The sequence below is a fragment of the Amphiura filiformis genome, chromosome 14 (assembly GCF_039555335.1).
Source record: "Amphiura filiformis chromosome 14, Afil_fr2py, whole genome shotgun sequence".
Classification (NCBI taxonomy): Eukaryota; Metazoa; Echinodermata; class Ophiuroidea; order Amphilepidida; family Amphiuridae; genus Amphiura; species Amphiura filiformis.
The window spans coordinates 53,722,348-53,749,704 of NC_092641.1; the positions used below are offsets into that span (position 1 = coordinate 53,722,348).

The 27,357-nt window shown below is 39.1% G+C and overlaps 2 protein-coding genes across 2 annotated transcripts; both read left to right on the forward strand.

Moving 5' to 3' along the window:
• Positions 1 to 376: 376 nt before the first annotated feature.
• Positions 377 to 10,750, forward strand: LOC140170302 (uncharacterized). The gene is made up of 2 exons (XM_072193670.1): positions 377 to 501; positions 6,713 to 10,750. Exon 2 carries the CDS (start codon positions 6,745 to 6,747, stop codon positions 9,841 to 9,843), a length of 3,099 nt encoding a protein of 1,032 aa, XP_072049771.1. The 5' UTR covers positions 377 to 501; positions 6,713 to 6,744; the 3' UTR covers positions 9,844 to 10,750.
• Positions 10,751 to 19,687: 8,937 nt separating this feature from the next.
• LOC140170303 (uncharacterized) lies at positions 19,688 to 26,970 on the forward strand. Its single transcript, XM_072193671.1, has 2 exons — positions 19,688 to 19,769; positions 23,030 to 26,970. Exon 2 carries the CDS (start codon positions 23,054 to 23,056, stop codon positions 26,477 to 26,479), a length of 3,426 nt encoding a protein of 1,141 aa, XP_072049772.1. The 5' UTR covers positions 19,688 to 19,769; positions 23,030 to 23,053; the 3' UTR covers positions 26,480 to 26,970.
• Positions 26,971 to 27,357: the final 387 nt, after the last annotated feature.

Sequence of the window (27,357 nt, forward strand, 5' to 3'; positions counted from 1 at the left end):
TATTTCTGAACACTCCCTAAACATTATGTAGCCAGAGGTTTCCAGTGGTATAAAAATCTCAACTTTTTGGAGAAAAGTGGGGGATGAAGCCGGGGATGAAGCTGTGGATCCCTGGTGTGGATCACGAATTGAATGCCCTTTTAATCTGACATGGTTTTTTTATATTTAAAGATTTTTTTTCTATCATAGCCCTAATTAAATTTTTGTTGCCGAAATAGGGGGCATTTTATTGACGCCGACGTTTTGTAAATTAGGGACCCCCTTCCGAAGAAAATGATTGACCCCTTATTTGCATCCCTGTATTTTCAACTGCTCGTGTATTGATTCCGAGAGGCATTTTCTTCCCGATGCCTCGCAGTCGAGAAAAGGTCAAAGGTTATGCTTACAGTCTTCGACTTCGTTCTGTTATAATTTTGTGCAAGGTGCGGTGTATGTAAACCCTTATTTTGCCCTTTTCCGAGTATGTTATTCATCAATTGGACATGAGGAGGTGGCGTAGAGGTACTGTTGAATGTTTTTGTTGTAAAATAGTTCATAAATATCGTGTAAATATGTGTATTTTTCAAACGATAAAATGATCGAATTTCCAGACCGTGCCAGACTAGATCTAGATCAGTACATGTACCGTGCATAGGATAGCCATTGTGTGATGTGAACGTACGCTGTATCGTGTAGATCTGTGTACACGCTTTGAGTGCAGTGCAGCAGCAGCAAGCAGTCAGTGTACAGTCGTCGTCGTGATCATGGGGATGGTGATGCATGATGCAGCTGCAGATGGATGCACCACGCAGCAGACGTAAAATCATGAAATGCCCTAAATTTATTAATCCAGCAAAATTTCAAGATTTGCAATAAAAGCAGTGCAAGTCACACCTGAGGCATGACAGGTGCCAAATTTTATCCCCCTTTTGACGTGCCCAAAAATCTTTGCCCCTCCCTCCCCCCAATTATGGTAAGATTTTGGTGAACTGCCTGAGGCTGAATTGCAAACCTTCAGACTTAAGACAGGGGGTACTACCCCTCGATAAATTTGTGTCTATTTTTGCATTTTTCTCAAAAACTAATAACACAGTGGTATTAAACAAAAGTTACATATATTCCCGGCATATATTATAGCAAGGAATTCAATTAATTACCTAGCTGGGGGGTTTACACCCCCCAGCTAGGTACTGTAATGCTCTCCGATTCTTCTTTCTTTCTTCTTACCTAGCTGGGGGGTTTCCAACCCCCCGAGCTAGGTACTGTTTTGCTATCGGATCTTTCTTTTACCTAGCCGGGACACCGCTAGGTCTTGTGATGCTATCGGATCTTTCTTCTTTCTTCTTCTGCTTCTTTCTTCTGGCAACAAATTTCAAAATGCTTCTTCTCTTACATGTTACATCCTACAATGACGTCACTTGCACATATGCATCGGCTATATCCAGTGTCTATAGGATATTCACAAATTTGGGGTCAAAGGTCATTAAGGGGTCATTTCCGGTATAAAACCAAATATCTTCAAAATGCTTCTGCTCCTACATGTTACATCATATAATGACGTCACTTGCACATATGCATCGGCTATATCCAGTGCCTATAAATTATTCACAGAATTTGGGTCAAAGGTCATTAAGGGGTCATTTCGGTCTGAAAGCTAAAATATTCAAAAATCACTGTCTTTACAAATTACATAGCAGAGTGTTGTCATAAGCACACATGCATTGCTACCAACCAGGGTCTTTGGGGTGTCTACAGTTTTGGGGTCAAAGGTCATTAAGGGGTCTCTACCGGGCAAAAACCAAAAATCATCAAATATGTTAATTTTTTTATATCTCAAAACGTAACCAGACCAGAGTAATATAAATTTCATATATGTATTAGTGATACCCGATGTATGCACGGTATTTTTATTTGTTTGGTCAAAGGTCATTTAGACGTCATTTTCGGTTTTAAGCTAAATAACTTCAAGAATTTTTATCTCCATAACTAAGCATAGTAGATTTTTTAAATTTAAACTGTAACAATGCATTTTCTCGGTGTATACGAGGTTTTTTTTTATATTGGGGTCAAAGGTCATTAAGGAGGTCAAAACGTCAAATTTGCAACTGAATGTTTAAAGTTAGGGAAAAGTAGCTGTATCTCAGCCTATGGAAGACGGATAAAGCCCCTACATGCTACAGTGATGCACCATTAATGGTGTGAGATGTCCATAATAGCCGGTCAAAGGTCAAACTTTAAGTTAAGACTGGCATTTCCGCCCTGACTAGGTCCAGATCTGTAACCAGATCTAGTTCTTTCTTTCTTTCTTTCTTTCTGGCAATTAATTTCAAAATGCTTCTCCTCCTACATGTTACACCCTACAATTACGTAACTTGCACATATGTATCGGCTATATACAATGCCCATAGGGTGCAAACAGAATTGGGGTCAAAGGTCATTAAGGGGCATTACCGGTATATAATCAAATACCTTCAAAATGCTTCTTCTGCCACATATTACATAGCACAATGACGTCACTTACACATGTGCATCGGCTTTACCCAGTGCCCATACCTTGCACACAGAATTGGGGTCAAAGGTCATTAAGGGGGTAAAATCTATTTTGCCTTATCTCGATATCTGTAAGGGGTGTGGGGCTCACATTCAGTGACAACAAATCTCATTACCTGGGGAACATTTTACAGGGGTCAGGTCAAAGGTCATGCAGAGGTCAAATTTCTGGACATCTGTAAGGGGTACAGTGCTCTAACTCTGTGACAACAAACTTACATATAACCAGGGGAATATTTTGGAACACTTTGCAGGGGTCATGTCAAAGGTTAACTGGGGTCAAATCATATAATTTCATTTTCTGGATATCTGTATGGGGTATGGGGCTCAAACTCTGTGATAACAAATTTACTGACCAGGGGAACACTTTGGAGTGCTGTACAGGGGTTAGGTCAAAGGTCATCTGGGTCAAATCGTAAAATTTAACTTTCTGGGCATCTGCAAGTCGTATGGGACTCAAACTCGGTGACAACAAACCTCATGACCAGGGCAACATTTTTGGAACATTTTGCAGGGGTCAGATACCTCCAAAACACCAACATGCCCCAGCTAGGTTTGTGGTCTATGACCACCATTTGCCACTAGTTCTTCTTCTGCTTCTTCTGGCAACAAACTTCAAAATGCTTCTCCTCCTACATGTTACACCCTACTTGCACATATGTATCACCTATATCCAGTGCCCATATGGTGCAAACAGAATTGGGATCAAGGGTCATTAAAGGGGCATTTTCGGTATATACCCAAATATCTTCAAAATGCTTCTTCTGCCACATATTACATATTACAACGACGTTACTTACACATGTGCATCGGTTTTACCCTGTGCCCATACCTTGCACACAGAATTGGGGTCAAAGGTCATTAAGGGGTAAAATCTTACAATTGCATTATCTGGACATCTGTAAGGAGTATGGGGCTCAAACTCAGTGACAATAAATCTCATGACCAGGGGAACATTTTGCAGGGGTCAGGTCAAAGGTCATGTAGAGGTCAAATTTTCTAAATGCATTTTCTGGACATCTGTTAGGGGTACGGGGCTCAAACTCCACAACAACAAACTTACTGACCTGGGGAACATTTTGGAACACTGTGCAAGGGTCATGTCAAAGGTCATCTGGGGTCAAATCGTAGAATTTCATTTTCTGGATATCTGTAAGAGGTACAGGGCTCAAACATGGTGACAACAAACCTCAAGACCAGGGGAACATTATGGAACATCATGCATAGGTCAGGTCAAAGGTCATCTGGGGTCAAATCTTAGAATTGAATTTTTGGACATCTGTTAGAGTACGGGACTCAAACTCGGTGAAAACAAACCCCATGACCAGGGGAGCATTTTTGGAACATTTTGTAGGGGTCAGATACCTCCACAACACCAACATGCCCCAGCTAGGTTTGTGGTCTATGACCACCATTTGCCACTAGTTACTACACTGGAATTTCAGGGACCCAAGACAAGCGGTTTGTTATTTATGATAAGAAATAAGGTGCCGCTAGGATGTACCTCATTTCCTATCATATTATACTGAACCGCTTGTCTTGAGTCACTGAAAATTCAGTAGTAATTGGATTCCTTGCCCCAATAATATACATACGGTACCTTTTGTTACCAGTGTGCCCGGGGGGGGGGGGAGTCACTCCCATTGTGGCCTGTACACCATCCGCAATAATGAAAACGCTTAAAAAGGGTAATTTTTGTGGGTAAGCACAATACGCGCGTATAAACACGTTTAGGATGTCAAAAACATGAAATATTGGAAAAAGGGTAGCAAAATTGCAATTGCTAATACGCGAAATGAAATTTAGGGTATGAAATTTGATGCAAGGAATAAAATCCTTGTTTAGGGAGTGAAAACACCTGTTTAGGGTATTGTTTTAGCCAAGGGTTAAATCCTTGTTTAGGGTGCTTTTCAAAAGTTGCTTATCGCGGATGGTGTACAGGCCACAATGGGAGTTACCCCGGCCAATGTGTTATTATTTTTGAGATAAATGCAAAAATAGTCACAAATTTACCACAGGGGTGTAGAAAACAGATGATTTTAAGGGTATATGAAATTTGGACTAATTCAAAGTGATATGTAAAGGCCAAATCAGGACATATTTGAACCCAGTTGACCCTTCCAGTTTCCACTATTTTTTATAATGGTGGATTAAAGGCATCATGGGTGGACATAATATGCCCTCAAAAGTTTGGCTCATGGGGCTACAGGAAAAAAACTTCAATCTAGAGAGTGCCAAAAATGTCCCTATTCACCCCAATCTACGGTACCTTTTGTTACCAGTGTGCCCGGGGGTCACTCCCATTGTAGCCTGTACACCATCCGCGATAATGAAAACGCTTAAAAAGGGTAGTTTTTGTGGGTAAGCACAATACGCGTGTATAAACGCGTTTGGGTGTCAAATACATGAAATATTGGAAAAAAGGGTAGCAAAATTGCAATTGCTAATACGCGGAAATGAAATTTAGGGTATGAAATTTGATGCAAGGAATAAAATCCTTGTTTAGGGTGTGAAAACACCTGTTTAGGGTATTGTTTTAGCCAAGGGTTAAATCCTTGTTTAGGGTGCTTTTCAAAAGTTGATTATCGCGGATGGTGTACAGGCTACTGGGAGTGACCCCCCCGGCCAATGTGTTATTATTTTTTGAGATAAATGCAAAAATAGTCACAAATTTACCACAGGGGTGTAGAAAACAGATGATTTTAAGGGTATATGAAATTGAGACTAATTCAAAGTGATATGTAAAGGCCAAATCAGGACATATTTGAACCCAGTTGACCCTTCCATGGGTATAGACAAGTTGTTTTATATTTGAGGGTCAAATTTTGGTATAAATTGAACCGGTGGTTTCTGATTTCTGGCTGCTCTGGATGGGATTCAGAGGCCCATCTTAGGGGAGGTTTATGGGTAACGTCCTCCTGTTCGGGGTCCAGGTGGGGGCTTATGGAAGCTGATGGATTTGAGCCTTTCAATAATACCCGCATAGATATTTACATGTAGAGCTAGGGCCCCCGGCTCATACTATTCAATATGGGTATATACCGTACTGTTCAAGTGCTATGGGTATACCAACTCAGAACCATAGATAGGCTACATTTGTTAAATTTCTTTGTTTTAAGGGGGTACTACACCCGTGGCCAATTTTGTGCACATTTTGCATTTTTCTCCAAAATTAAAGCACATTGGTGACAAGTAAGATATGTATATTATAGGGGAAAGGACTACAACTACTGTACTGAAAATTCAGCAACTCAGAGCAAGTAGTTATTGATTTACATTGTATTGATCAAATATTGGTTTTCACTCATTTTTGAATGTAACTCCACAACTGTTGTCTTCGCTGAAATAAAATTTCCAGTGCAGTAGTTGTAGTCCTTGCCCCTATAATATACATATCTTCCCCAATGCGCTGTAATTTTTGAGAAAAATGCAAAAATAGGCCAAAATTGGACAGGGGTGTAGTACCCCCTCTAACATTACTGCTGCTAGCCTTGACCCTCAAGTATTTAATGAGGAAGGAGGAAGAGAAGCAACCTTTTCAATTTATCTATAAGAAGTTCTTATGAATCTTTTAAAAAATTCAAAAGTAGGGAGGCCCTTGGGTCAAAATCGCAAGGGGGTCTTGTCAGCAACTGCTAGTGCTGACTTACTTGCTGCCACTGATTGGGACCGCTGTCCGACCCGTCCCTACTCCCTATTTTGTTACATTTCTGTAACCAAAAGCTGGACTTTGTGAAAGCAGGGGGTTGCAAAAGGAGATGAGACAGACTCATCGTTCATCAAACAATAAATAAAGGCTAAATGACCCCCACCCACTTTTCAAATGGATTTGACACATCACTGCAATTCATTACATGGCCTTGACAGTGCCTCGTTGACACTCACTTCTCACTTGGAGTTTCATAGCAGTATTCCAATCCCTTTTGATACAAGTGTCAAAACATATAGTGGTCAAAATGTTCAATTTGCAAAAGGTTTAATTTGCATAAATGGGCTGTCCACTGGGTAGTGGCCCCGGGGGTAGTGGGTACCAATTTTTCTCCATATTGATCAATAAGTAGTGGGGATAAGGTTGTTTTAATCAAACCATCCTTCTTTAAAAACATTTTGAACAGATAACTTAGTTTTTTATTGATTTTAATTTTATTTCCCTCAAATCCTTCTTTTTCATTCTCTTCAACAGATTGATGTGTGAAAGTATATGTAGCTAGCAACATGATGGAGCCGCAAGAGGAAGACGCAATGCCTGAGAATAAACCGGAGAAAATGCCTGTTTCTAAAGGCTTCAGAGGCCATAAGTGCAAGTACTGTAATCGGAAATTCAATCAGCAGCATAAATTGAAGTCATTTCACAGGCATATCCGAAACCATGAGAAGAAATACCGAAAACATTGGGTCAAGAAGAAGGAAGGTGTTGAGAAAATGGGTGACGAGGAAAATAAAGAAAATTTCGAAAGTGATAATCAGGACAACAAATCAAACTTGCAACATGAAGGAAAAGACGGAACTGCTTTTGAAATGCTTTCTGAAGAAGTTTATGCGTATGTCGTATTTGCTCCAGAAGGGGTGTGCCGCTGTGAGCCCGATGGACTTTCATCGGTACCATGCGAGTGTGATATCAAGTACAAGAAACTCATTTTTGATTCCATTGACAACATGCACAAGAGCGCAAAAAAGGGGGTCAGTTACGACTGTCTTGGATGTAAGAAAAAGGTGCTTTCTGAAAAACTGCAAAATGACTCGGTGCTAACTTGCCTGAAGTGCAATGACGCATTTGTGAATATGGAAAACCTGTGCGATCATGAGCAAGCATGTTACGGATTCAAGCAAACATTTCATTGTCAGCAGTGCAAGTTTAAAACTGAAAGTCACGAAAAGATACTGCTTCACACTGCTACGCACGATACGGACTCAACGACCGTGGTAAAGATCACAAACGCACAACGTTCTGGGAAGCGAAAACTTGCGAATGCGTATCCATGCCCCATCTGTGGCGAGAGGTACCCAGATGCAGATACGCTTAAGGAGCATGTCATAACACATCAGAAAAGCGGAGGTGGCAACAGGTTGAAACCAATTATAGTAGTTCAAACTCAAAGGGGAAGAAAGGAGCAGAAAATGGCTGCACCCACTACTAACAAGAAGCGAAAACGCAATGAGAAGAAAGTCGAGCAAGATCTTTCGCCACCACCAGTCCTTAAATCGGGTATGAGTTTAAGACCAAGAAAGCAAGCTAAACCGTCGTATCGTATACCAGACGAACAAGACGATGACGATTTTGTCGAAATCGAGATACAAGATACAAGTCTGCCTCACAAATGTAATTTCTGTGAGAGGGCATTCAAGCAAGCGGCGTATCTTCAAAATCATAAGCATACCATGCATTCGGGCAAGGCTCCGTACGTGTGCCTCGTATGTCTGGAACGTTTCACCCGACGGGACGACTTCAACCAACACGGACAGAATCATGCGGATACGGTGTTCAAGTGCCAGATTTGCAGCGCTTCTTTCAGTCAAATGGAACTGTTACATAATCATGACGTTATACACAGCAGTAGTAAACCGTTTAACTGTACGATATGTGGTGCTCGATTTGTAAACCCTACTAGTCTCAGCAAACATTTCAAAACGCATCCTGTTTGGGATAAAAGTCACGATTCGGTAAAAGCAGCAAAAGTTCAAAAACCTCAGAAATCTATTTCAAATTCATACGTGTGTCCTATTTGTAAAGCGATGTTCAACAGCGCGCAGGAATTGAAGAACCACAGCAAGATCCACGAAGCTGATCGATTCACGTGCAAGCAGTGCGGTGCGTCATGCCAGAGCCGACAGGAATTGATGGAACACACCCGCCGTCACTATCAAAAGCCCGAACCATCAAAGAAGATAACGACAACAACAAATGGAACGGTGTATAAATGCTCGTTTTGTCCAAAAGAATTCAAGTTCAAGAGTGATCATAAAATTCACGAAGGTCTCCACAAGAAGTACGACGGGAAGCGACCAGAACCGAAGAAATACAAGTGCAAGTACTGCGGAAAGTGCCTGGCATTTCAGAACGACTTGAAGATTCACGAACAGCTTCATGAAACTCGGTATAATCATAACGAATTTGCTTGTAAGCACTGCGACAAGAAATTTGATAACCGAATTGATTTGAGACGCCATCGTCACAACCACTTCAGAGACAAGCTACCGCAGCCAACAAAATGCCTAGACTGTGATAAAGTCTTTAAATACGGTAGTTTCCTTCGTGAGCACAAGAAAACACACTGGCCCGAGAGACCCTTTGTGTGCGTTTATTGCAAGACTCGGTTCAAGACTAAGCTCGAGTTGGATGGCCACGAAGTGATTCACACTATAGGCAAGAAGCATCCATGTCTTATTTGCAGTCGTAAATTTACAACGAAAAAGAATGTGAGAGTCCACATGAGAACGCACACGGGCGAGAAGCCGTACGTTTGTTCGTACTGCCCGAAACGATTTCCGCAGATATCGCTGAGAAGACGTCACGAAAGAATCCACACAGGTGAATGCCCGTACGTGTGCACAATATGCGAGCGCGCTTTTCCGTATGATTCGTCTTTGAAAGTTCACTACGAATCTCATAGGAAGAAAGGCATAGAAGTGCCCAACACTTGTGGGATGGCAAGAGGAGAGAGGAGAAAGAATGCGCCGTTTCGTAAACCGCCGAGTGAATTAACTAAACCTAAAGAAATTCCAGTGCCAGGACAAGCCGGTGTCCCGCGACAGATCCCTTCAAAACCGAAGCAGCATCGACAAAAAACATCGACAGGCATGAGACGCAACTTAAATCCTTCGCTCACAATACCACCGGTGCCGATGACGCACGCATCGCAGAGTCCTCCATTGCAAGAGCCGCATATCTCACAAGACGGGGCGCCATTGCAAGTCACGATTCAGCCAGTGCCGATTCAACTGGCTATCCCACAAGGAGAGCAGATGCAAGATCATCATAATATGCTGATGCAGCGACAACATCATCAGCAGCAGCAACAACAGCAGGAGGACATGCACTCACAAGACTCCTGGGAGCCACCGGTTCACCCACGGTACCTGCATCATCAACAGAATTGGCAGCCCCCGTCATCTTCAGCGGCTCATAATTGGCAACCGATTACTCAACAACTCCAAGGTAACCCTAATTGGGAGTTGACATCACCGGGTAACTGGACAGGACCGTTACCGCCACCTGCCCATCAGGGGCATTCGTCAGCATCTTCCGTTATAACCAGTGCTTTGTACGGGATTGTGCAGAGAGATCATGATGTCCAGAGAGGCTATCAACAGTAGCTTGAATTTGGTAAAATGTGACAGATTGTTTAAGGGGTGCGTTATGTTATCTCAGCAAACATAATTTATTTTGCAGAAAACGGTTAAATGTCGGGTTATATATATATATGTACATGTACAAGTCTCAAAATAAGCAGATCTGGACCAAGAGCCACACATTTGGAAAAAGCAGCTCCTGGTCTTGTGATTATCTTGTGAATCAGGAGCCATTTTTAAAGAGCCAAGCAGGGTCAGCAATTCGCAACCAAGTGCGAGAATCCGTTTGGATTCTCCGAATGGAATTTGACAAGAATCCATGGATTCTCGCCATATAACTTTGTATGATAAACCAAAATATTTACGAGAATCCATTTAAACTCGTGCAATTTTGTTGACGAGAATCTTTACGAGAATGGATTCTGGCCAAATTACTGACCCTGCCAAGAGTACACATTAAATACAAAACCTGCTTTAACTACCAGGCTCTATTGGGAAAAATTGTAAAGCCTGTTTCATATGATTTTTTTGTGAACCAGGAGCTAAAATGTTATGACCATTGGATAAATGGCTCCTGGGTGTCTGGTTATTTTGAAGCTTGGTTATATAAAGGGTATATAAATGGTATAAAATGTTTGAAATAACATTCACAAAAACAATTGTCAAAACTTGGTACCGGTAGATAATGTTATAAATTTAAGTGTTGGCAAAATATTTTACACAAAGTCAAATATTTGCCAAAATATATTGTATGTATGTTAATTGTTGACAACATTTTTCAAATGTTGTTGTACAGTAATGTTTTTGCAAATATAAATAAAACATTTTAAAAACATTTGCATGACCTTTATATAACCTGACGTTTAAAAGTGTTATTTAGGCTAAAAAAACCACCTAAGTTAGTGTACCATACTGTAGGTACGCTGGAAACCTAAGTCATGATATGTATACATTGTATGGTAACATGCCTCAAATTACTTATTTATTGTCAAATCAGTGCAGAGCAGATTAGATGTGAAGTTTGATAGTATTAGTTTTTGGAAAATGGTGCTTGTGAATTAATTTGGAAATAAATGTAGACCATTATGTATTGAGCTTTTTATATTCTCAAAGAAACTGACAACTATTGAATTATGATATCTATTATAATTATTTATGCTAAATGAATTTCTGGTTTGAAATGGAACTCGTCTGCAAGTCTGCATTTGTTTGTTGATGACTTGTCCGTGCAGATCATGTTTGGTAAAGAAATTTATAATGTGATTTACATATTTCCATCTCTGCACCAAAATCTTAATACACATCTTCAAAATCATGCAGGCAACATTTCATGAAGAAATTAATAACAATTACAAAAAGTTTCAACCTAGACAAATCAGTTGATTCAATTCTGCACATGTTTTATGTACACATGTTTCAAAAGCAGTTGGTATAACTTTCTGTCAGATCTAGTTTTAAAGTCCAGTAACTTTGTGTGTAAAAACTGGCTGCATGCTAGAAATACAATTTGAATTTTTTGTACTCAATCTATAAGGGACATAGGGAATGCAATTTGCTGACTATCACTAGGTAATAGTCGAATTAAAGTTACATGTGCCACTAATAGTCGAATAGAAGTAGTCGACTTGGTAATGCACGAGAAGTAAAAAATGTCACCACATGAACTACAACAGGGGCGGATTTAGGGGGGGGGGCGCAGCCGGTGCGCGCCCCCTCTATTTTTTTACTAGCGACGGGCGCCGGCCTAACTTAAAATACAAAAAATGAAAGAAATTAAAAAAAAAAGAACAAATTCGGCCATGAACAGCAAACAATGGGCCAAAACCGTTGAGTTTTCGAGGGGGTAACCCCCTTAATACCATTTTTTTGTTGTCGACCAAAAGGTGCCCCCTCTATCAAAAATTCCTGGATCCGACCCTGTACAATACCGTATATTTTCCATGGAAATAGAGAAGGAAAATCAGAACTTGCCAGCATCTGTATTCAGGAATGAGAGAACATTTAGGGTATTTGTGTTTTGCCCATAGTGCATTTGGAACTAATCCCTGAATGGGCTACAGATGTACATGTATTCAATTTGAAATCCATATACACCCCTTTAATATGGAAGACATGACTTTAATCTTCCAAGGAGAGGTCATCTCAAATTGGGGTCATTTGGGGTCAATTAAGGTCATGTCTTCATAGGGTGAGGGTGTATGAATTTCAAAGAGAATAGCCTAATGTATGCTACACTGGTAGACTACGAAACATTTCATGGGGAATTGCACCAATTGTGTCAAAGGATTGAGGGGGAGGGGGCACAAGCTGTTTTTCGGCAATTTTCCTATGGGATTTTAAAAAAATTTGTGATAGATTGGGGAGCATGTGCCCCCTCGTACTCCTATGACGCTACGCCACTGATGTGTGCGTCCACGCCGGTAATTTGTACTTCAGAGTAGACTGACTGTACTTATCTCTGTCTGTGATTTGGTGCTTTTGAATATAATGAGTTTTTAAAGAGTGAACTGTGGCAATTTTGCTACACCAATTTAATAGAATGTACATGGATGTTTCATGTTGACTTTTTAGTGATATTTTATCTGTATATTATATTGTAAATTCTATAATCATTTCATGCATACCAATTGAAAGCCGTATCAGTTCGGGTGCTCCTCTTAATTCAGAGACATAAACCATGTATTCACCAAAATTTTTGGTTGATTGGAATTCGCAGGTTTTGGGCAAGAAGGCCCTATCTGCAATAGCTGCCAGATGTCAATATTACAGGGCTGTCAACTCTCACGCATTGGCCGTGAATCTCACGCATTGGGTCACTTTCTCACGGTCTCACGCCAAGGTAGTATAATCTCACGCCAAGGTAGTAAATCTCACGCAAAAAGCTGGAAAATGATAAAAATCTCACGCATCGTCATGAATAATTTGTTGTTCCTACCCCCGCCTTTCACATTCTCGAGCGCCGTGGCTCAAATAATCATGGGTCAAAATGAACATTGAAGTCCGCAAATCCCGGTACGCCTCTGTCTCACGCCAAGCAATTCCAAAAAGTTGACACCCCTGCAATAGTATGTCTGCAATAGCGCTAGATTGAAAAACTGGGGGTCTATTTTGGTGGGTCCGGGACCCCAAAAAGCAACCTAGCGCTACCCCTGATTGTGTACAATTCTAGAAATTATTGAATGACTATATGGCAGCTATTGCAGATAGGGCCTTCTGGCACTAAACTCTCAATTTGTGGCATTTAATTGTGATAGAAGAAATTTGTTGAATACTTTAGAATAATATGTTCCCCCCTCCCCCCTCCCAAAAAAAAAAAAAAAATTGGAATTGTAGAAAAAAGCCTAAGTTTTTGGAGGTAAATGGCTTGCCCACTCCCCCTTAACAATCTCTTTTTATGTGGGGAACTGGTGGGGAATGTAAGCTTGGATTACATTGTGATTAACCAGTTGATGTAGGCTACCCTGGGGGTGGGGGCATGCAGTGCTGTGTAACATTGGTAATTTCCAGACCCTGCAACTGGAGGGGGGAGGGGCATTGGCAATGGTCCCTAGGGACCGTCAGGGGATGTACATGTATACTTAAATGCAATTACCGTAATCTGAAAATTACTGGGGAAAATTATAAGCCCCATCATTCTTTGGGGCAGGGGTGGGGGAAGTACTTGTAAAGTGGATGTAAATTGTTATAGTTTAGAGGCTCTAGAGTAGGTACTCTGGAGTAGGTACTCTGGAGTAGGTACTCTGGAGTAGGTACTAAACCAGCTGAAGAAAATCATGTATTTGTAATTTAGAATAGTACAATAAAAGTATTGTAAAAAGAGAAAAGTGACTGTTTTATTTTGATTTCGTTTTTGGTGTCATGTCAGGGCGGTGTTCACAAGGACGTTTGCAAAAGTATACAGGGTGTTGGAGGAGGTCCGTGGAGGTGGTGCAGCTGGGATTCTGAAACGGAGCCTGAAAATAAACCTAAATTTGACAAAAAGAAAAGCAAAACTAAACTTGATGTTCTGGACTTTGCTGCGAAAAATTAAAATTTGCCGAAATTCTTGAAATTATGCAAATTTTTCTCAAAATAATGAAAATTTAACCTTTTTTTTTTTTTCTAGAATTTCAGAAAGTTTTGAAAGCAGATTTTTTTTTGTCTCAACCAATTTTTTGTTTCAATAGCTGAAATCGAAGAGCCTGAAAATGCTACAGGAAATTGCTGCATATATCCGTATCCACCTTTCCACCAAGGTTAAGTATTACATATTTTTCCAAATTTATCTTTCCAAACATATCTTTTCATCTCAAGAATTTTAGAAACGAAGTAAGGGGCAAATAAGAAAAATATTTAAAAATCTCCAAAATTTAGTGAGGATGGAGGCGATACCGTAAAATGGGGTAACTTCGGTCAGCGGGGTAACTTTGGTCGGTCAAATATATTTTTTTAAATGGTCATATTTTCGTCCAGCAATATTGTTTTTAGTCATATTTGGTGTCAATTTGTTAAGAAATATGTTTGGAAGAAATAGAGTCGCTCATGTGTAATTTCCTTGAAATTTACGAAAAAAACGGGATTTTTGACCAAAAATCAGCATTTTTTTACATTTTTTTCAGAAAAAATAAAAATCGATATTTGTGAGCAAGGATGTGTGTTTGATTAATTTTGCAAGGTGTCAAATGTCACAAAAACAACAACTTGCCCATATTCAGCGAAGATCAATTTTTTTGATTTTTTTTCCTTCATGGAATGTAATACTGTGACCAAAGTTGCCCCAAAGGCGGGGTAACTTTGGTCAGGTCATTTTGAACCCCTAGGGCACCCTTACAAAATTATTTAAAAATCTTTTTCAACTTCAAGGTGTAGAAGGGAACCCTAATGTCACAAAAAAGAGTTAATTAGAAATATAGTGGGTTTTGTTTGGAAGCAGTGGTTTAAAAACTCTGAAAAGTGCCCAAAGTTACCCCATTTTACGGTATACATGTTAGGCCTATTTATTTCACTTGGCCCAACCCTGAGACGAAAATAACCCCCGGAAATAAACCACCCTGGAGGGGGGTGCACTCCCACTTTGGAGGTGACACATGTATGTAGAGCCGTTAAGACCGCCATTTTCCATATAGGGTATAATCTTCTTCCACGGTAAACCAAACAGCTTCCGTGGTAAACCTTATAGCGCCATCACTTGATGAAAGTACGTTATTAGTAGGCGTGTGTTAATAGCTATCTGGACTAGGACTATTGCGACTGTAGGGGTGAGCTTGCCTACAGGTAAAAAAAATACTCGTGGCGGTTTAGGGCAACGGGGTGGAAAGGAGGGTAGGCCTACTACGGGGATGTGCGACAGATTTGGGGTGCATTTTGGTTTATTGATGGCCCTCAATTTCATGAAAATTTGGTTTAAGAAAGATTGTTTTTATTTTATTTTTTTAAATCAATTTGTTTCCCAAATTTTTATCGGAAAGTGTGCCTTTTTTTTAATTGTTACCATGGCGTGCGATAATAAATAGGCCTATTAATATAATTTTTAAATGCTATTTTATTATTTTGTTATTAATTGAAAATCTAAAATAGTATAAAATCGTATATGATGCCTTAAATTAAAGTTTAAAACGTTCTTCCAATATTAATAACTATTATTAAATAATTCCTAACATCTCGGACAACACGCCCCCCCAATACACACACCCCCACACCCCACACCCCTACACCAACAACCACATGCCAAGTCTGGGCGAAAGTCTACCTTGCACATCGTGCACGCGCGCGTGCACCATCCAGCATTGTCCCGCTAAAATACACTACCCTATTACGAGCAATGGAATAACCCGTCAATCATGCACAGTGGTTGCTCCTGGAAGGAAGATTATACCCGATGTGACGCGGTTGCTCATGGAAGACAAGAAGGATTATACCCCTTTTCCCATTTTCAGCATCGCTGTCACTTAAGGGTACATGCCACAAAATAGCTTTCCATAGACTTTACGTGCAAAATAGGGGTCACGTTTTAGGCTATAAGTCGAGTTACGTCTTACTTTGAAATATATATTTGATATCATCTTAATCAGAACAAAATTCTGCATAACATATCTGAAAATGACACCATATTTTAGGTCTACTTTTTGAGAAAAATAGCGCTATATAAAAAGACCTGATTTTCCCGTGTTTACGTCCGACTGCTAACCGCGTTTTGACCTCGTGTGTTCATGCGCTCATCATCGTAAACATCACTCAAATTTTCGCGTTTTCTGTTCAAATTAGTAGAGATCACATTCACAAGTTCTAGCAAAACACGATTTGCAACACTAAAATTGTTAATATTGTACCGATTTTGCACATTTTTAATGCAAAGTTGGGACTATAGTCGTGATAAACTTTTACCGGAAACCGCTTCACACGCGGATTTAGTGGCATGCACCCTTGAAGAGGCTAAAACTTCGTTTTTAGGCCTTGAAAATGATTTTGTTATCTTTTTCACTACATTTTGAATTAATTGTAAGAAATTTTGGGTTATTTTCTTTCATACTTTAGACAGGATGTCGATTTCAAGCACAAGCATGATAGCCGACAATTGCCATTTTTCGTCATTTTGATGCACATGAATGCACAATGGTTGCTGATTTGCTATTTTCATGAAGATATTAATTGATGTTAAGAGTAAACGTTCTTTAAACATCTTTTACAAGTGCATAACTTCAAAATTAAAACATTCTCAGTACCTGCAGAATATTTAAAAAGACAAGAAATGTCAATCAAGTAGGCCTACCCCCTTCAGCGTCACTTTTAACCCGTTTTGTCCAAAAAGCAAATGTAATGAATGGCTATTTGAAATTAAATATTAATATAAATTAAACTTTGAATGTTATAACAATTTAAAATACTGGACAGTGGTATAAATAAAGCAAACTAGAAACTTAAATATCTTAAATCTAATGTTTTATGTAATTTTATTAAAATTGAAGGCCAAAACTTGAGTTTAAATGACAAACAAATTGGTTAAAAAATAACAATGAAATTGAAAAACTTCTTTGTAATTTAAACACCAATAAACAATATTTTCAATATTTTGAAACTCTTCTTTATTCATATCAAATGGTTTCAAACTTCTACCAAAATCGGAACTTTTATTAAATTGGAAATAAAAGCAGGCCTATTCGCGGCAAACGCACATACAGCGAAAAACCTGGCGGCGTCCATGAACGCGCTTGTTGATGTCCCTCCTCTTTTCTTCGCGTGCATTTTAAATAGATAAAGACGCGCGGAAAACGCATGGAATTGCTCCTTGAAGAGGCTAAAACTTCGTTTTTAGGCCTTGAAAATGATTTTGTTATCTTTTTCACTACATTTTGAATTAATTGTAAGAAATTTTGGGTTATTTTCTTTCATACTTTAGACAGGATGTCGATTTCAAGCACAAGCATGATAGCCGACAATTGCCATTTTTCGTCATTTTGATGCACATGAATGCACAATGGTTGCTGATTTGCTATTTTCATGAAGATATTAATTGATGTTAAGAGTAAACGTTCTTTAAACATCTTTTACAAGTGCATAACTTCAAAATTAAAACATTCTCAGTACCTGCAGAATATTTAAAAAGACAAGAAATGTCAATCAAGTAGGCCTACCCCCCTTCAGCGTCACTTTTAACCCGTTTTGTCCAAAAAGCAAATGTAATGAATGGCTATTTGAAATTAAATATTAATATAAATTAAACTTTGAATGTTATAACAATTTAAAATACTGGACAGTGGTATAAATAAAGCAAACTAGAAACTTAAATATCTTAAATCTAATGTTTTATGTAATTTTATTAAAATTGAAGGCCAAAACTTGAGTTTAAATGACAAACAAATTGGTTAAAAAATAACAATGAAATTGAAAAACTTCTTTGTAATTTAAACACCAATAAAAAATGTTTTCAATATTTTGAAACTCTTCTTTATTCATATCAAATGGTTTCAAACTTCTACCAAAATCGGAACTTTTATTAAATTGGAAATAAAAGCAGGCCTATTCGCGGCAAACGCACATACAGCGAAAAACCTGGCGGCGTCCATGAACGCGCTTGTAGATGTCCCTTCTCTTTTCTTCGCGTGCATTTTAAATAGATAAAGACGCGCGGAAAACGCATGGAATTGCTCCTTAAAGGGTACATGCCACAAAATAGCTTTCCATAGACTTTACGTGCAAAATAGGGGTCACGTTTTAGGCTATAAGTCGAGTTACGTCTTACTTTGAAATATATATTTGATATCATCTTAATCAGAACAAAATTCTGCATAACATATCTGAAAATGACACCATATTTTAGGTCTACTTTTGAGAAAAATAGCGCTATATAAAAGACCCGATTTTCCCGTGTTTACGTCCGACTGCTAACCGCGTTTTGACCTCGTGTGTTCATGCGCTCATCATCGTAAACATCACTCAAATTTTCGCGTTTTCTGTTCAAATTAGTAGAGATCACATTCACAAGTTCTAGCAAAACACGATTTGCAACACTAAAATTGTTAATATTGTACCGATTTTGCACATTTTTAATGCAAAGTTGGGACTATAGTCGTGATAAACTTTTACCGGAAACCGCTTCACACGCGGATTTAGTGGCATGCACCCTTAAAGACCCCATCCCATATTTTTAATGAGCACATGCTCTCTGCCGTCACTCAAAGACCCCATATTTTTCCTTTCAATCCATTATCCGTCTGTCACCCAATGACCCTTTTATATTTCCATTTGAACATCAAATGAGTCATCCATCAGCACTGATTTTGTTCGGAAATAAACAAAGCCATTTTTTAGAACGAGAAATTCAATTTTCGAGGCTTCTTTTGGCTCTCACCCAAAGATCCCATTTTAAAAAAGGTCATATTCTCACCCAATGCCCCCCCTAATTTAGATCCAAGTGAATCTCTCACCCGATGACCCAATGTGACCATATGCATATTTTTTATATTTTGCTCTCACCGAATGCTTACTGCGAAAGTAACAAGGGGGAGGGGGCAGACGCCCAAAAAAGTCCCCTTTTTTGACCCAAAAATAGGGTTTTTTCGGGTTTTTTTTATGCCCTTTGGTCAAAAAATAGTCAAAAAGGTCCAAATTTTGAAAAAGTATCCACCCCAGTCCAAAAAGGTGATTTTGAAAAAAGCCCCCCCACAATAAATCCTGGTTATGGGCCTATCTATTTCTTATTTTTCAACCAACTTCCCCTCTAACCTCCTCAAAAAAGTCGGCCAAATTGCAGGCACTGGGAAATTGCAGATGAAATTGCACAACAGCACATTGAAATCGGAACGCTCCTTCGCCTCCGAAGGAGGCTAGAAAGGACGCATATAGCGCGTAGGCCGGTGCGTAGTGAGGTCGAACCTTTTTGTTTTGATCTTCGCGTGCTGATTTCAACCATCGCGTTCTCCGCACTGAGCACGCCGTGAGTGTGCGACGATGCTGTCGTGAGAGCGTAAAATGAGTCAGCACGCAATATTGGGAGATAAATTTACGTGTTGCCACTACAGTTGGTCAACATTGATGAGTCTTGAATGGATTGTAGGCCTACCCCGTAAATAATACAAGAACCCGTTAATAATAATCGTTTTCCTGTTATTTTTTAGTGGTTATATGTTCAATTCATTATTCATTTTATAGGTCATAATAGCCTAGCTTGAAATATTATAGATAACACAAGTAAAGAGGTACCAAAGAGGTAATGAGTTATCAAAACTTGCAAAGTTTTGTCATTGTATTATGAAAAAGTTTAATTGACTTTTATTCTAAAAGATGTCATTGCAATAGGTCTATATATATTGCAACAGCAGGGAAATAGCGCCATCCCTGATTGCGGCCACTCACGGTGTTTATCAAAAAGGTCATTTGGGGTCACCGCTGTCAGATTCTTTGTTTACGTTTTGAAGATGCATGTTGTATCGCTATCGGGAGAAAAAATGATGAATGGGCATGCTTTTTCACATGTAAGTATCCATCTAATTGTCATCAGAATTTCAATGAGTATTTATTATTAAATTGTTACAGTAGCAGTATTGTTTACACTCAACCATGTAACTGAAAAATATATAATTAAAGGTGAATTTAAGCTTACTCACTGCATTGCACATTTGCACTCCCACTGTGGCACTGACTGTCACTGTACTAAGACCCCCATGCGTGCATGATATGGCATCAGAGGCAGCCTCATCAGCTCAGAGCGCTGGGCAGTGCCTGGAGCTGTGTGTGTCACAAAAAAGTGTGAATGAATACACCGGGGAATACCCCCTCCCACGTGGGCAAATAGGGGGGGGGCAGGTGGTATGTGTATAAGAGGTAAGGAATCCAGTTACTAGTACTACACTGGAATTCAGGTTATTTATGATATATACGGGATTCAATATCATATTGATAAGAAAAGAGGTATTGCTAGAATGTACCTCATTTCTTTAAGAATGAACCACTTGTCTTGAATCACTGAAATTTTACTGAAGTAATTGGATTTGTTGCCCCAATACAGAACTTCTGCAGTGTGTAGTTATTTTTTGAGAAAAATGCAAAATTAGTCACAAAATTGAGCAGGGAAGTAGTATTGAAAAACAACATACATTAAGGTGCGACAAAGTACCCCACTTGTAAAAGACCATTACCCTGCTACAATAATTGCCGAAGACATTGTTGGTTCCATAGGGCCTCCACATATATATGGGGCTTATTAATTTGTTCAGGTTTGAAACGAATGGACCAAACTCATTTCAACCCCATGAGAACTACCTGCCGATTGGCCAAAAAGAAGTTTTCGTTATCAATTGGACCAATCAGCAACATTGTTATATTCACCTATTGTGCTGGAAACTGAACAAATTTTAATCTTTCCCCAGAAAGATTAGCCTGCTATAGTATTAGCTCCCAGGTTAAGCTTTCCCCAGAAAGAGTTTTTGGAAACACTTTAACGCGGATGTGTACTCTAGACATTGTTTCTTTCGCGAAATTGAGTTTTTTTATATGTTTGTACTTTGTTATGTTTTTTATACAAGGAATGAAAATCGAGATTTATAAACGCCAACTGCAATATTTTAAGGATTTTATTTCACTATTCCACTCGTGTTTGAAATTTAAAAGGAAAGAAAATCTTTGTTGTACCAGCAGGGTACACGCGCGCAACAACGCATCGCGTTGCATATCGCGCAATTTGGTAACGCACAGATACGCTTACGCATACGCCGACGCTTATCTGCATGCATGGCGCATCTTATGGAAACACCACGGAAGCACTGATTTCACAAAAACCTAGCGTTCAAATAGCTCTGTTTTAGCTGATAAAATGTTATTTTTTTCAAGTTCTTTCCCCGATTTAAACATCAAGACATGAATAGATTTCGCTCAAACTTCTCAAGGGGCTGTGGATTTACCCGATGTTCACGTAATGTAAGGTAGAAAAACGAGAACTGCCGCATTCTCCTGTAAGCTTCGATCAAAGTGCAAAATGTGACCACTTTAAACTTCAACGGCCTTTATTTCAATGTTCATTTTCTTGGTAAAATGACGATTTAGGTACACGATAACTCAATAAATACAGCATCTATAGGTAAGCAATTATGCTCATCATAAAAAGAATGATTGACTTAAGAAACGGTTTTCTCATTTTTTTATATTTTGGTCTATTTCCAATTTTAGGCATCATTTTGTGCAAATAGACGGTTGTGAATTTTAAAAAGTTCATTTTGATGCCTTATATGTGACCGTACAGATACGAATGAGCCGTAAATGTCCTCAATTGTATTCTGAGTTACAGTGTAAAATGGGCATGAAGGTCGTATTCATAGGTACCTCAATTTGGTGCTACGTGTACCTCATTTAATGAGATACACGTAGCACCAAATTGAAATACCTATGAATATGACCTTCATGCCCATTTTACACTGTAACTCAGAATACAATTGAGGACATTTACGGCTCATTCTTGCTGTACGGTCACATATGGTCAATATCTCCAAAAACAAGGCCAATATCAAAAAACTAAAAAAACGTTTTTGGAATGGTGCCTCAAGATTAAGAAAAAAGCAAAACACAAATTTTTGGAAAGAGTTTTTTTGTTATGATGTACCGAACAAAAATTGCCAAAAATTGTTTTGTGATTTTCTTCATAATTGTTGTTTTTACACCAAAACTGTACTTATATTGAGATTCACTGATGTCTTGCCTTTATAAAAATGTATACTTTTACATGTCTTGCGTGAATAATTACAAAGTTATGGCACTTTTACTACATGCGTATCTGAGAGTACACAGCTGCCTTAACTGCTCATATATGTTTGTCCAAATTCTAATGGGGTTTTTGCAAAATGTAGCTAGCTTCGCAAATTATGATGTTTACATCCCATAAAAATTGAATATGGCCGACTTCAGACTGATTTTGCTTGATCAAACCACATATTGTGAGAAAATATTAATTATCGCGATGCGATAATTCACTGCTTCATCAATGACCTTACGAATTACGATCAATTATAGACTCAACAACTCAAATTAAGTTGCCAGTTTGGCAATAGTATTCCAGGTTTGTAGTCAGATTTTACCTTTCTAAATATAATGAAGCACTTGCAATGTACTGGGAATGACATGGAAAACCCTGGCAATAACCACCCTTACCTTGACATAACAAGCGTAATGTATTCTATGTTAAGGGATCGGATAGCAATGTTTGCACAGTATTTTTTGTAAGACCTGAGAGCACATCAGACATATCGAATTGCATTCTGAATGCAGGGAATGTCTTTCTGATATATATTTGTGAGTCAAAGTAAACTTTATAAATCTAATGATATATGCACTTTTGTATGTAGCTGGGATGAAAATATTGAAGATATACATTTTTTCCCCAAAAAAAACCCTACATTCTTTTGGTTTTTTTTTTTTTGGTGGGTAATAAATCTATATTTTCAAATTTTTCATATGATGAATGGCTTTTCATCCCAGCTGCATACACTTTTTAAGTATGGTACATATCATATAAAATTTACTTCGATGACTGCTGAATTTTAAAAATATCAATTTAACCATTTCTCATAAAATATGTATTATCACGAATTTCAAAAAATCAAAATTATTTGATATCAGTTAGGACATTAAGTATTCAAAATGCAATTCGATATATCTGATGTTCTCCAAGTTCCCACAGAAAATATGTGAAAATGTTGCTATCCGAAATTATTTATTTATGTTATTTCTGAAACTTGAATTTCAGATGCAGAATTGACATGACACCAAGATGGATGATGTAATCCAAGAAGACAAAAGGATATTAACACGGCAACACCGGAAGCAACGGGTTACTGCACGTCTCCTCCGACCTCTCAGATGCCAGTATTGTGCAAGACAGTTCTACAGTAGCATCCTTGCTTTTAATAAACATGTAAGAAATCATGAAAGACGGTATCACATGCACTGGAAGAAAAAGAAAAGCAGTGCTGACTGTGTTCTCCAAAATGACTTCAGTGAAATTGATATTGAAAAAAGTAATGCTATCGCTGACAGTGCTAAGAAAGAAAGGGTATTTGTGTACCTCGTTTATGCACCACAGAGCATTTGTTTGTGCAATAAAGAAAACCGGAAATCTGTCCAAACAACTGGTGGTAATCAGACATCAATTCAGGTACCATGTGATTGTGAGGTTGTATACCAAAGACGCGTTTACAACAGCATCGGACAGATGCATAAGAACTTTACCAAAGGTTTTAAAAGTTACACTTGTAATGGGTGCAACAAATTGGTTGTTGTTCATAATCAGTCGTCAAGCAGAGATGATATTAACAAAGAACATGAGAACCACCAAATGCTGGGAAGCTGTTTGGATAGGCGGAGCTGCGGTTCAGCAGAGAACCAAATGAAACAAAATCGGTTGGACAGTGAAGAAAACAACATAGGTACGGCGCAGGAAAAAAGACATGGTTGTAAGAAGTGTGGGGATGTGTTTTTTAAGGAAAAAGATTTGGACACGCACTGCCAAGCTTGTTTTGGTTTTACCAAATCGGGAAGGACTTGTAGGTGTTTAAAGTGTGGTGAAGAATTTCAAAGTACTTGCGATGTTTGCGCCCATATCTCTGCAACTCATGATGGATATAATCATCAGATAGCGTCAACAGACGTAACCAGATATCAAGCAGACAATGTTTTGACTACAGGTGTTTTTGACACTAGTTTTAGCAATATTTTACTTGGGGGTTCATTGATGCAAACAGAATCATTCAAAAGCAATGTTCTTCAGCATGATGCAGAGAAAACTGATAAAAGTCACAAGGTTGACAGCCTTGAATATGAGAAAAGTTCTTTAGAGTCAAGCCAACAAGCTCAGTCAGTTCAAAATGTTGATGTTCTATTGAATAGAAATTTGGAGTCAAATAATGTTAAGGAAAAAGGAAGAAGGGAAGTTGTTTATAGGGAAAAGGATAGGATTGGAAAGGTTTGGACTTGCACACTGTGTAGTACCATTTTAGAAACTAAAAGAGAGTTGAAACTTCATATGAAGAGGCATAAATCAGCCCAAGACAAATCAAGTATTAAGTCTAAAAGTGTTTCAAGTGAACAAAGTTCACATGATGTTTCTAGTGAACAAAGCTCACATGATGTTTCTAGTGAACAAAGCTCACATGATGTTTCTAGTGAACAAAGCTCACATGATGTTTCTAGTGAACAAAGCTCACATGATGTTTCAAATGAACAAAGTTCACACAATGTTTCAACTTCAAGTGAACGTACTTCACGTGATGTTTCAAGTGAACAAAGTTCATATGATGTTTCAAGTGAACAAAGTTTATGTGACAACTTTGCGTGCCAAGCATGTGATGAAAAGTTTGTTTCTGCAAAATTGCTCAAACAACACAAGTGCACTTCCGTTGAAATAACAACCAAAATTTCTACGCAAGTTCAAAGAGGGGAAAGTGAGGGTCTGTCTGGATGTCTTTCAAGTGTAAATAACAAGAAACCAGCTGGGACATTTGGTTCAGCAAAAAGTTGCAATAAATTGACACTTGTTAGTGACAATTTGACAACCACCTGTTCCTCTGAAACGAAGAGAAGGCAGAGCACTTGCCAGATGGCATCTGCACCTTGTGACAGGAACAGAAAGTTTTCCTGCAATCGATGTCAGCAGGTGTTTCGATCGCTGAGACAGATAAAACTTCACTTGAAAGCATGCAAGGTTAAAAATAGGATCGGTGATTCCACCATGGTATCTCATCCATCACAACCAAATCATGGGACCACAGATGATGTGGTTGCTATGACTGCAGAAGAAACTGGAGAATCGGAGGATGAGATGAGACAGGATAAGGAAGATAGTGCTTCAGAAAAGTCGCAACGAATCTCAAAGTATGAATGTAAAAAGTGTGATAGAGTATGTTTAACGATTGGAGAGTTACGACAGCATCGAAAAGTGCACAAGCTTCGGCAAGATAGACTGCAATGTGACGAATGCGAAAAGTTATTCGTAACTTTGGAAGCACTGACCGAACATGTCGATGCGCACAAATTCCCTTGCAGGTTTTGTGGAATAGAGATCTCAACACCTGATAATCGAAAGAGACATGAACTGAATATATGCCCAAAAGCGAAAACTGCTGATGTGAGGAAGCTACACGAGGAGAAGAAACGGATCGTCTGCAAAGAGTGCGATTTCTCGTGTGAAAATCGTGCCGAATTGAAACTGCACATGAAATCGCACAAGTACAAGTGTAAATATTGCAACATGGAGTTCACTCAAGAGTACACTCGGAATCGCCATGAGATGAACAAATGCGGGGCAAAAATCAGTGAGTCGGTTTTGCTTGATCGAAAACTGGAATGCCAAATCTGCGGACAGATGTTCGAAAATCGAATCCATTGGCAGCAACATACAAAAACACATAAGAATGAACGTTGGGTATGTAAACCGTGCAACCAGAATTTCCGCGTCCGTGCCGAGTTTCTTGCGCACAAGAAAACTCACAAAGGAATTTGGTGCAAGACTTGCAACATATCGTTCCAGACGACACACGAATTAGACAAGCACAAAAAAGACCATAAATTTCCTTGTCAATTTTGCGGCCAAGAATTCTCGACAATTAGGAGCTGTAGACACCACATAGAGACAAGTTGCAAAAATGCCCTGATGGTGAAGAAGCTGAAACCCCGTAAAACGCGCAAAGATACCGGCGTTCACAAAAATACAGAAAAATATGAGTGTTATTGCGATCAGTGTGGTAAAAAGTTCAATAACCTTAGGGAAAGAAATAAGCATCGTGGTGTTCATTTTAAACAAAAGTTAACAACTCCAACAAAATGTCCAGAATGCGATGAAATCTTTGAGTACGGTACTCAACTCCGTATGCATCAGAAGAGAGTCCACTGGCCACAGAAACCATTCGCTTGTCTGTATTGTAAACTTCGGTTTAAATCAAAACCAGAGTTGCTCCAACATGAAATTGTGCACACTGTAGACAAGCCACACGAGTGTCCGATATGCAGCCGGAGATTTAAAAGTAAGAAGTACATTCAACATCACATGTATATGCACACTGGAGCTAGGCCTTATCAATGTCGTTACTGTCCCAAATTTTTCCGTCAACCAACCATGCTGCGACTTCACGAAAGGCGCCACCGTGGTGAAAAACCATACAAATGTATATACTGTCAACGTTGTTATACTTATGGGCCTTAGCTATTTAATACATCTTAACAGTCACGCTAAGAAAGGGGATATTACGGAGTTGGAAGCGCAACACGCTGATGAAGTCATCAAGAAGGAGATTCAAGAACGGGTCAAAGCTTGTCGTGAGAAACAAAAAGGTTCTGGGGCTTCAAGTACAACCTCTATTCAAGGAGAAAATGCGCTGCATGAACATCGTACAACACAAAATGATCCTCAGATATCCTTTACAGCACAAAACTCGTCCGATCAAAATCAACAAAGTTTTGGACAGACTTATTCCATGTTCCAACTTTCTCTCCATCCGCATGAAGACTCATCCCTTGCCTCATCATCGGAACACGATTCTCAGTTCCAAAAACTGCAAGATACATCAGCACTTTACTTTCAAAATGCACCAAACTGGCAGCCTTTAGCTCTTTCTAATCCTCAAATTATGCTCCCACTGCCAGCTTTAGCACAACAAGCTCCAAATCCACCCGCACATGGGTGGGGGAACTTCCTGGGGGTGGGGTGGGGGAAAATTCTTGGGGGTAACAATATTAATTGTTCCACATTACTTTCAAAATACACCAAACTGGCAGCCTTGATCCACACTTTATACCCCCACTACCAGCTAATAGCACAACAAGCTCAAAATCCATCTGCACATGGGCGAGGGAAATTCCTGGGGTGGGGTGGGGGAATTCATGGTGGTAGCAATATTTGTTGCACTTTCAAAATGCACCAATTGGCAGGCTTGATTCTCACAGTATACCCCACTGCTAGTTTAGCACAGCAAGCTCAAAATGCATCCATGGGGAAATACCTGGGGGTAACAATATTTGTTCCACATTACTTTCAAAATGCACCAATTGGCAGCCTTGATTCTCACATTATACCCCCACTGC

Coding starts and splice junctions, on each gene's coding strand:
- LOC140170302 (XM_072193670.1), top strand. CDS start 6,745: ATGATGGAGCCGCAAGAGGAAGACGCAATGCCTGAGAATAAACCGGAG.
- LOC140170303 (XM_072193671.1), top strand. CDS start 23,054: ATGGATGATGTAATCCAAGAAGACAAAAGGATATTAACACGGCAACAC.